The 11306-nt window shown below is 43.5% G+C and overlaps 1 protein-coding gene and 1 long non-coding RNA gene across 2 annotated transcripts; one reads left to right on the top strand and one right to left on the bottom strand.

Annotated features, from left to right (window-relative positions):
• Positions 1–7072, bottom strand: EIF2B2 (eukaryotic translation initiation factor 2B subunit beta). Its single transcript, XM_012438275.3, has 8 exons — positions 6864–7072; positions 6622–6742; positions 6317–6465; positions 4881–5044; positions 3538–3633; positions 2799–2936; positions 1811–1877; positions 1–559 (listed from the first exon to the last, which is right to left on the bottom strand). The coding sequence occupies exons 1-8, from the start codon at positions 7024–7026 to the stop codon at positions 402–404; spliced, it is 1056 nt and encodes a 351-aa protein (XP_012293698.2). The 5' UTR covers positions 7027–7072; the 3' UTR covers positions 1–401.
• A 142-nt stretch (positions 7073–7214) lies between these two features.
• Positions 7215–11072, top strand: LOC105707315 (uncharacterized). Its single transcript, XR_001105037.2, has 2 exons — positions 7215–7477; positions 7609–11072. It is a non-coding gene; the product is annotated as an uncharacterized LOC105707315 (long non-coding RNA).
• The last annotated feature ends 234 nt before the right edge of the window (positions 11073–11306 follow it).

The raw sequence follows: 11306 nt of genomic DNA, 5'->3' as shown, positions 1-11306 counted from the left end.
GAACCTTCAAGTAGCTTTTATTGGCACAGCCTAGGAAGAAGTGTCGTAGCCATTTCTGAGCAAAAATCTGTATCCCAGCAAGGTATTCAGTGTTATGTTTAACACACTACTGAACCAGAAAGTTTAAGTTCCTGACACAGACACAACCAGGTCACTAAGAGGCTCCAAAATCAATAGGTTAAGCCCTGCTGCTCTGTTAAGATCTGAAAGGCAACACACAGTCCTGGATGTGTGCCCTTGTTAAGGGGTGACTAAAAAGGCAGGCAGCAGTATCAAGGATTTTTTTAGGTTGACTCCTGTGCACTCCCACATTGCAAGGATGCGTTTCAGCGGCAGCACTCAAGTCTCCTCTTCCTTCTGTATCTGCCTAAGCAATCTCTGCTTAGGACAAGTTTGGTTGGTCATAGGACATGATCATCAGGATGGTAGAGTTCACTCATCAGGCGGTAGATGTAGGAAGGTGCATTCCCACCAATGTTGGAAATAAAAAGGGTAATGAGCTCTGGGGGGACGTAGTCAAACACAGGGCAATGCACGCTGACCTTCTCCAGAATGTCCCCTGAAAGGCAAGCACACGTGCTAAAGGTAAAACCGAGGCTCCCTCTCTCATAATTAAGTAGCATACAGATTCCAGGATGGAGAATGCAGGCATATTAGCTCCCCAAGGATGGGAAGCTATGGAAAAATGTGAACCAGAAGAGATGACTTCATCTCATGACACTCCCTGCTTACACCTCTCCCATGCCTCTGCAGAGCCCTTAGAATAAAATTCAAACTCAGGATTAAAGTTTAAGATCTGGGCCCTCCCTACCACACCACACGAATTATAATTTGGACCACTCTCCCCCTTACTCATTACTGTCTAGCCATGTATGGCCATCTTTTTCTAACAGGCCAAGCCCCTGCACCAGTTCATGGAAAACTTTCCCTGATCTTCATATAGTAGACTCTGTTCATTCAGGACTCAGCCGAAATGTCATGTCATTAAGACTCTTCCTCAATGTCAGTTAGGCCCCTAGCCACTTTCTATCACACCACCCTTGCTTGATTTCTTCCTCATGACCTGATACTTCCTCATCTGTCTTCCACAATAGAATGTAAGTTCTGTGGAAACAGGGTTTTATCTCTTTCATTCATTGTTACATCCTCAGTGCCTAGAAGAGTGCTGGATACATTGTAGGTGCTCGATAACTATTTCTTGAAGAATAAATGTTTATATAAAGGGATGAAGTCATTCAACTTCCAAGAAGAACTAGTACCCCAACTATTATGCCTTACTCTCAGCAGGTGTGTAAGGCCACCTTAGCTAAGGCTGCAGGCATAATGAGCTGAGCTGCTGCCTTTAGAAGAAGCCAGAGAAAATAACCCCAACACATGAGACTATCCAGGCTACAAGTGGGTTTTCTAAGTAGGAACATTTCACAGCCTGCTTCCTTTGGCAGTCAATCCACCAAAACAACTCCCAATAGCAACTGAAAACAAGTTCATTTTCCCAATTGGTCGTTGTCTGTATCTCAAACAACATGCAAAGCCAAACACAGACAATGCTAGATGATCCAACCCACCACAGCCCCAACAAATCTAAAATATATTTGTCTCAACAAATTAACATGGACTTGATTAGGTCCTCAAGCACTTTGAGCTGCTAAAGAAAACAGTCCCCACAAGAAGTGTGATAAAAAACACAACCTGACAGCATTCAGGTCTACTGACCACCAAAACAACAAAAAGACCACAACACTCACACGCACAAACCCTGAACACACACAACACACACACGCAAGCACATATGCACACAGAGCTTCTGTACCTTCTGTGAAAGGCAGGACTTCTTCAGGAGCCACAAACTTATGAAATGAGTCTTCTTCATTGGGGAACTAGAAAGGAAAAAATTTTTAAAACTAGAGACCCAGCAATTCTACTCCTAGATATGTACCTGGAGAAATTAAAACACCTGTACACACAGAAAACTTATACACAGATGCTTACAGCAGCATTAGTAACAAAAGCCAAAAGGTGGAACCAACCCAAATGTCCATCAGCAGATGAATGGATTAATAAATTGTGGTATGTTCATATAATGGAATATTCAGCCTCGAAACGAAATTCTGACATATCACAACAAGGATGAATTTTGAAAACATTGTGCTAAGTGACAAAAGTCAGGCACAACATGTCACATATGATTCCTTTTATACAAAATGGGCAAGCCCATAGAGACAGGAGCAGATTAGAGGAGATGGGGAAAAGGAGAGATAGGGAGAGATTACTTAATGGGTACAGGGTGTTTTTCTAGAGTGGAGAAAAAGTTTTGAAACTAGAGAGTGGTGGTTGTACAATGCTATGAATGTACTAGATACCACTAAATTGTATACTTTAAAATGGTTAATTGTATGTTATGTGAATTTTACCTCAATTTAAAAAATAGAGACCTAAAATAGGTTGATGTTTTCAAAGCAAACAGCTTCTATCACTGATGAAATGGCCCTTCACTTAGTCCCTGCTTGTATTCAGGTTACAAAGGACAGGCCCTGGAACAATAACCATACTGATTGTATGATCCTAGTTTCAACCTGCTTGGCATTTTCAGAAATGGTCAGGCGACAGGAATGGTGGCAATCATAAGCAAAGGGCCTTTTCCAACTACATACTGTCCTTACAATCTTAAGGGTATAACCCACTGAGTAAATGCAGATCAATCGAGGCCCTGGAGTGAGTTAGTTGAAGTCCCAGAGTTTAAGCCTACCCTTTGGCTCCCTTCTTTCTGCTGGCTTCTAGCTTGAGACAGACAGACATACCTGTGGGGAAAGTTTGAACATAGGTGCACAGACAATGAGTGGGGTGGAATGGTGTTTTGCTGCCAGTGCCAGAGTGTGAGTTCCTGTCACAGCTCTCAGGGCCCCATTGGCCAAGATGGTCTTCGTGCCAATGATCACCTTTGGAAAAAGAAGAAAAGTGTGAGGCATCCTGGGGTGGAGCCTTAAAAGGGCCATTGGCCACAAAAAGCTGAATGCTCAGGCCTCAGAACTGGTATCGTGAGGGGTCACAGACTGGTAGAGGGGAAGGGATCCCTGGCTCAGCACAAGTTCTAGCTTAAAAGTGAGTTTCCAAGGAAGGAGTGAATGTAAAATGGAACAAGAAACTGCAAAACCTACTGTTCTTAGTCCCATATTTTCTGGAAATTGAGATGCCACACCTTCTGAGAAGCCAGGAACCTTTTCATTCACTATCTACAGCTGCCAAGCTCTTTGAGCATAAGGCAGGAGCCCTGTAGCCAATCACTAGCAACTGACACTCTTGCCTTAGTGCTATTTAATACTTCATTCTTTTCAGTGCTTCAACCAAATTTAGAGGCTACTCCAAGAAGGAACAATGATGCAGAAAAAGGGAAAAGAAATTCAGTTTAAAAAGGCCCAAGTATGTACTTTGAAAGGTGCTAGAAATTTTTTTCTCTCACCATGGATATTACAGGACATAAAAATCACTATTTTAGAAACATAATCTTCATGAATTCAACGTAACTCCAAATATACTCACCTTGTTGACTCTTGACATAACAGCAAAAATGGCAGCATCAGTCATGACAGTTGTCTCAATACCTGCTTTGGACAAATTGACAGCCATTTCATGACCCTGCAATGGAAGAGAAAGGCTGATTCTAAGAGAAAGAGTGAGAAATAATGAAAAGTGCTCTCAAATGTAACTGGGTCTGGGGAATTGTGTGATATGGGCATATCCAGCACTTAATATCCAACAGATAACTCGTTTTTTGGACTACCATAGCTCTGTAAAGTGTAGGGAAGCCCAGGGGAAGCTAATAAATGTCTGTAATACTCCACAGCAGCACTAGAGTGGCCACAAAACTGGAAATACAAGGTGCTTGTATAACAGAATCAAGACTGCTGACAAGATAGCTCCTGGCTCATCATTTTACAACATCCTGCATCCTTAAATATTTCCTTTTTGAGACCTATTATTTACTTAGGATTGAGTGAGGTCACACCAAGCATCAGTCATCCCCAAGGTAATTTACCCTGTTTTGAGTCCTAAAAAAACCAACTTATCTTTCCCTGGACTCAGCAGTTCACCACCTTTTTTTTTTTTTTTTTTGAGAGTGTCTAGCTCTGTCGCCCAGGCTGGAGTGCAGCGGCATGATCTTGGCTCATTGCAACCTCTACCTTCCAGGTTCAAGCAATTCTCCTGTCTCAACCTTCCAAGTAGCTGGGATTACAGGCATGTGCCAGCACGCCTGGCTAATTTTTTTTTTTTTTTGGAAACGGAGTCTCACTCTGTCTCCAGGCTGGAGTGCAGTGGTGCAATCTCGGCTTACTGCAACCTCCACCTCCTGGGTTCAAGGGATTCTCCTGCCTCAGCCTTCCAAGTAGCTGGGACTACAGGTGTGCACCACCACACCCAGCTAATTTTTGTATTTTTAGTAGAGACCAGGTTTCACCATCTTGGCCAGGATGGTCTCAATCTCTTGACCTTGTGATCCGCCCACCTTGGCCTCCCAAAGTGCTGGGATTATGGGTGTGAGCAACCGCACCTGGCCTAATTTTTATATTTTTAGTAGAAATGGGGTTTCATTATGTTGGCCAGATTGGTCTCAAACTCCTGACCTCAGGTAATCTGCCGGCCTCAGCCTCTCATAGTGCTGGGATTACAGGCATGAGCCACTGTGCCCAGCCCCAACTTTCTTAAACCACTGTTTAAGAATGTTCACAGGATGAACAACTTGAAAATTCCCTTAATGTTTTACTTTATCTTCTCAATGTCTCAAAGTCTTGCTTATCAATTCAAGGTTGGAATGGCCCTACCCATCCCTTGTTTATTTCTTCTTCGTTTTTCATTTTTCTTAGCAACTCCAGCAGTCTTCTTACCTGGCAGAAAGGAGCACACTCTGCTACAATGACATGGAATTTCCTCTTTCGGGCAGCCTCTCTGAGGAAGGCCTCTACAGTTCGGGAGAAGCCAATGGTCATAATCACCTCGTTGGAGTGAATGTGCTCCAGAGCCTGGGCTGCAATGTTCTCCGTTGTCCCTTCTGTAAGAACAGTTTTGCAAGGAAAATATGAAACTGCTCTGCTATATCACAAACACATGACGAGTATATGGAAAAAGATGTCTGCCCTTCACATGCACTGCCCATCTAGCAGACCCTGATACCACAGGGTTAATGTGCCTAAAGTGAAATGTCACAATGTTGCCCAGGCTGGTGTTGAACTCTCGGTCTCAAGCAATCCACTCACCTTGGCCTCCCAAAGTTCTGGGATTACAGGTGTGAGCTACTGTGCCCAGCTATATCACAATTTCTTTTCTTTCTTTCTTTCTTTCTTTCTTTTTTTTTTGAGACAAAGTCTCACTCTGTTGCCCAGGCTGGAGTACAGTGGCGTGCTCTCAGCTCACTGTAATTTCCACCTCCCAGGTCCAAGCGATTCTCGTGCCTCAGCCTCCTGAGTAGCTAGGATTACAGGAATGTGCCATCATGCCCAGCTAATTTTTGTATTTTTAGTAGAGATGGGGTTTCACCATGTTGAAACTCCTGACCTCAAGTGATCCTCCAGCCTCCGCCACCCAAAGTGCTGGGATTACAGGCGAGAGCCATTGGGCCTGGCCCACAATTTCTTAGAAGCGCCACTCCTCAGGGATTTTCTGCCTGCCCTCTTCCAGAAGTACCCCTACCTATCAACCACCTCTCTGTCACTACACAGCTCATTACAAGTGATTCTGAAGACAATGAATTCAGCCAAGGAATGGCAATCTGGGAAATCCTAAAGTGCTGAGAATCGGGTAAACAGAGCTTCTGCCTAAAAGAACTCTTCCTCCAAAAGGTGGCCACACTTCCACATGAGAGAATGGCCAGAGAAGAAAAATGGGGGAGGAATTTGGAAGCAGATTCTTCATACTCTGATTATAAAAATGAGTATCTGCAGGTCACTTGGGCCGCAATGACAAGGGAGATGGAGGTGGTATATTGTAGTGTGTATAAAAATTCAGAGATAGTGAAGGAGGTCTATCGACCTTGGTTCTCTAGGGAGTTCATTTTCTTTACAACGAACATAAAGAACTGTCAAAATAGAGTCTCTGCCACTTCACAGATTTGCAGTCTATCAAGAGTTGGTCTTTAAGGAAAAGTAGAGAGGGTTACTTTCCTCCTATCACCTGTTCCAACATTTCCTAATCAGGAAGGAGGACAAACTTCTGAGAACCAGAAGACTGATAATCTCCCATCTCTGCTAATGAACAACCTTCAGGGGCTTCTGTTCCCTTATTTGCCTGTGACCAGTCCCATCTTAGCAGCGGTCAGGCCTCTTACCCAGCTCCACTAGCAACTCATTAATTGCCTCAATGATGTTGGACTGGAGTTGGGCATAATGGAAGCTGAAATCCTCGTTCAGGCCTCCGGAGGTCAACAGTTTGTGTAGGGACTCCTGCTGATCACTCTCATCGCTGCGTCCATGGAGTCTATGGAGGCAACAAGACCCAAAGAGACAGGTGGGGAGAAGGAGTGGTCAGGCAGGTAACAAGGGCTGCTCAGCTCCAATAAAGCCTCCGAGCAGGGAGAGGGGCCCGTGCAAAGTGTCACTGGATCCAACCCCGGGCCCAGGACGTAAGCCTAACCTGCCATACTCCTCCCGGATAATCTTGAGCACTCTCCGCACCATGTTGCCCACGGTGGTCTCGGAGGGCTGAGCGGCCGTCATCCTCCTGCCCTCTCTGCGGATCAGCTCCATCAGCTCCCCTACAGTCCAAAAGAGAGAGGATAAGAGCAGCCAACGCGAAGTGAGGCCTCGGAAACTTTCAGCCTTGGGATTGGGAACAGACAGGTGCCGGGTTCGCCGGCGGAGGTAGGCCGGCCTCACCCGCGTTGCTCCAGCGGTGGTCCGTGATGATCTGGCGCAATAGTCCCAGAGTATCCCGAGCCATTTCCTCGGAGCTGCGGGGCCCACCACCCCGCTTCAGGGTTTCCACGAAGCTCTCGATCCTCTCTGACAACTTTGAGCCCTTCGCTGCGGCTCCAGGCATCTCTAAGATAGCTGCCGATCCACACCTGCCAGACCGCACAGTTTACACTTCCGGGGCAGGCGAGGTCGGCTTCCGCTGTGAGGGGAGGGGGGAACCTCAAGTTTGAGAGGAGGCAGGCCACGCCTCTAGTTGCTGCTCTCCCGCCCCCTTCCTCTGTCTGAGCCAATCAGAGACGTGGGACTCGGGTCACTCAGTTCCAACCGGGCGTCCGCGCGCCTCCGGGGCTGGAGGACCGGAAGCGGCCTTTCTTGGCTCGGCCGAAGGTGAGCAGAAGTAACCCGTCCGGCCTATAGAGGGTGGTTGGTCTCGTTGCTATGGAAGCAACAAGTCTCTAGGCGCCCCTCGACCACGATTTAAGGCTACACTGAAGAAGTTGCGGCACTCCTTCCTGGCTTCCCAGCTCGGGGACCGCCTGGTGCCCTGACACTGACGCTCTGAACGCCTGTCCAAGGTCGGTTGCCCCTTAGGCAGACGCCTCACTTTTGTTCTGTTACATTACTTGGCACCGTTTGCGCTTGTGTCTAGTAGGTTCACCTCTCTGAAAACAAGGACCATATCTTGTGTTGCTTTTGTATTCTCAAGGCCTAACACGTCTAATAGAAGACGGCAGAATTAGAGATGAGGAAGACTACCAACCATTAAGGAGATTCAAAGTGGGAGCCAATGCAGAGGCAAAGATGACATCCTCGGATTTGGACAGAATTGTCTTCCTACAGAGAGAGAGGCCAGAGAGTGTAACATTATACCAAGAGTTACCATTCACCTAAAGCTTACTGGATGTTGGGCACTGTGTGAATTGTCTCAGTTAAAAAGGTCTGAAATAGGTCCTCTTATCCCCATTTTACAGAGTGGAAAACAGACCCACAGAATTTAAGCAGGTAATAAAGGGATGAGTTCATACTTAAATCCAGGACTATATGAACCCAAAGTCTGTGTGTAAGAAATCTCTATTTCCTTAAGATAAGATCTTCAAAGTGGAATCCTTAGGCAAGCACATTTTAAAGACTTTTGTTACAATTGACAAATTGCCCTCCAAAAAGATTATGTCAATACCAAAGTTAGCCAAAGGTAGTACAAAGAAAAGAAAATTACAGATCAATGTCTGTCATGAACATAGAGGCAAAATTTTGCAACAAATTACTAGCACATCAAATCCTGCAATACATAAAAAAAAAAGAATAATATGTAATTACAAAGTAAAACTTAAACCTGGAATGCAAAGCTGGTTAAACACTTAAAAAACAATATAATATACCATATTAACAATCTAAGAAGTAAAACCACATGATCGTGTCGATTGATGAAGAAGCATTTAACGAAACTGAATATTCATAATAAAAACTCTCAGAAAACTAGAACAAAAAGCAACTTATTGAACTTGATAAAGGGTATCTACAAAATCCTATACCTAAAAATATTTCATAGTAAAAGATTGCTTTCTCCCTAAGATCAGCACAGGCGAGGATGTCTACTTTCACCACTCCTATTTAACATCATATGTGAGGTCCTAACCCTTGCAATAAGGCAAGAAGAAGAAAAAGCATTAACAGAATGGAAAGAAAGAAATTGTCCCTGTTCACAGAAGACATGATAGTCTACGCAGAAAATCCCAGAGTCAACAGCAACAAAAACAAAACCACCTGAAACTAATAAGTTTAGCAGAGTTACAAAAATTCTATTTCTGTGTACTAGCAATGAACATTAGAAATTGAAGTTGAAAATACAGTTGCTCTAAAAAGCCATAAACTATTTGTCAATTTTTCTGTTAGTTTTTGTTTATTTTGAGACAGGGTCTCACTCTGTTGTCCAGACTGGAGTGCAGTAGTATGCTCACTGCTTACTGCAGCCTCAACCTCCCCAGGCTCAAGTAATCCTCTCACCTCAGCCTCTTGAGTAGCTGGGACTACAGGCACACACCACCATGCCTGGCTAATTGTGTGTTAATTTTTAAATGTCTTTAAAATTGTATCAATTTACCTGCTGGTTAGCATTTACCATATTATAGCCAATTTTGGATATTGTCATTTTTTAAAATATATATCAAGTCATTTAAAAAAATAAGGTATATAGGCAAGGCATATTGGCTCACACCTGTAATCCCGGCACTTTGGGAGGCTGAGGGGCAGATCACCTGAAGGTCAAGAGTTTGAGACCAGACTGGCCAACATGACAAAACCCTGTGTCTACTAATACAAAAATTAGCTGGGCACGGTGGCACATGCCTATAGTCCCAGCTACTTGGGAGACCAACACAGGAGAATCGCCTGAACCTAGGAGGTGGAGGTTGCAGTGAGCTGAGATCACACCACTGCACTCTAGCCTAGGTGACAGAGCGAGACTTTGTCTAAAAAAAAAAAAGGTTTATATTATTTTATATATACTGAAGAATGTATATGTGTGTGTATGCAAGTTATAAAGTATGACGACAAAATGAACAGGTTGAGGAATGTGAACCAGTTCCTCACTTTGAAACTAAAATATTCAAATTAGTAGAGATAGAAAGCAGAGTTGTATTGGTCGGACTCAGTAGCTCACACCTGAATCCCAGCACTTTGGGAGGCCAACGTGGGAGGATGGCTTGGGCCCAAGAGTTGTGAGACGAGCCTTGACAACATCGAGACCCCATCTGTACAAAAAATTTAAAAATTAACTAGGTGTGGTGATGCATTCATGTACTCCCATGTAGTTTGGGAGGCTGATGGGGGAGGATCTCTTGAGCTTGGGAGGTTGAGGCTATAGTGAGCTATGTACAATCCTGCAGCGAGCTATGATCCTGCCACTGCACCCCAGCTTGGGCTCTGGGCAAGACTCTGTCTCAAAAAAGAAAAAGAAAAGAAAGTAGAACTGTGGTTGCCAGGGTCTGAGGGGAGGGAGAGAGTTACTGTTTAATGGCAACAGAGTTTTAGTTTTGCAAGTTGAAAAGAGTTCTAGAGCTAGATGGTGGATAATGGTTGTGCATTTATATTGCACAACAATGTGAATGTACTTCATGCCAGTTTTTGCTAAACCGTACACTTAAAAAGAGTTAAGGCCAGGTGTGGTGGCTTACGCCTGTAATCCTAGCACTTTGGGAGGCCAAGGTGGGTGGGTCACAAGGCCAGGATTTTGAGACCAGCCTAGCCAGCATGGGGAAACCCGTCTCTGCTAAAAATACAAAAATTAGATGGGCATGGTGGCATACACCTGTAGTCCCAGCTACTCAGGAGGCTGAGGCAGGAGAATCGCTTGAACCCAGGAGGCAGAGGTTGCAGTGAGCCAAGATTGCACCACTACACTCCAGCCTGGGCAACAGAACGAGACTCCATCTAAAAAAAAAAAAGGGTAAACATGATAAAATTTATGTTTAGTGTTATTTTACAATTAAGGATATATGTGGTATATTTCACTGTTTTCTGCTCAATATGACATTCGTAAAATTTACCCATGTTGTTACATGTACCTGTAATTCTCTTATTTGCACTGGTGAACTTGTACTGATGAGAACTTGTAGTTCTCATATTTGCACTAATATTTCATGTGACTATAGTATAATTTATGTATTTCTTTTTTTCAACAGACATTTGGGTTGTTTCCAATCTTTTTAGGGGGAGTGGGTGAATATAAACTATAAATAGTCCTGTGTATGTCTTGGCACTTATATAAGTGGAATAGCTGGATCATAGGCTATATGAATGCTCAACTTTACAAATACATCTAGTTGTACAAAGTGGTTCGCTTAATTTATGCTCCCTCCAGCAATATTTAAAGAGTTTCAGCTGATCCACATCCTTACCGACATGTGATATTATCAAATATCTTCTTATTTGGGAATCAGCTAGGTATAAAAGGATATTTTATTATGGTCTTAATTTGCATTTTCCTGATTACTGTTTATTTTTTTCATGTGTTTATTGGCCATGAGTTTTTTGTGAATTGTCTGTTTGTGCCTTTTACCTACTGTTTTTGTCTTAAAAAATATTTCCAAATAGATTTGTAGGAGTTCTTTATATATTCTTGATACAATCTTTTTTCAATTATTTATTGTATAAATAAGTATCTTCTCTCAATTATGGCTTGTCTTCTTTACTTTGAGATGTCTTTGAACAGAGTTCTTGATTTTAATGTGTTCAAAGGTATCAGCCTTGTCTTTTATACTTAATACCTTTTCTGTCTTATTTCAGAAATTCAGCCAGCACAGTGGATTTGCCAGGTGTTGAAATTACATACCTATAATCCCAACTATTTGGGAGGCCAAGGTAGGAGGATCACTTGAAGTGAGGAGTTCTAGACCAGTCTGGGAA

The sequence above is a fragment of the Aotus nancymaae genome, unplaced genomic scaffold (assembly GCF_030222135.1).
Source record: "Aotus nancymaae isolate 86718 unplaced genomic scaffold, 86718_ANA_hifiasm-v0.15.2.pri h1tg000011l, whole genome shotgun sequence".
NCBI lineage: Eukaryota > Metazoa > Chordata > Mammalia > Primates > Aotidae > Aotus > Aotus nancymaae.
This window is presented reverse-complemented; position numbering and strand designations above follow the sequence as displayed.

What these genes read in the sequence shown, in the direction of transcription:
- EIF2B2 (XM_012438275.3), bottom strand. Translation starts at nt 7,026, where the DNA reads ATGCCTGGAGCCGCAGCGAAGGGCTCAAAGTTGTCAGAGAGGATCGAG. An exon ending in ATCCGGGAGGAGTATGGCAG is followed by an intron (nt 6,466 to 6,621) that starts GTTAGGCTTACG and finishes TTGCCTCCATAG; the next exon opens with ACTCCATGGACGCAGCGATG. An exon ending in AGTGTGCTCCTTTCTGCCAG is followed by an intron (nt 3,634 to 4,880) that starts GTAAGAAGACTG and finishes CTTCCATTGCAG; the next exon opens with GGTCATGAAATGGCTGTCAA.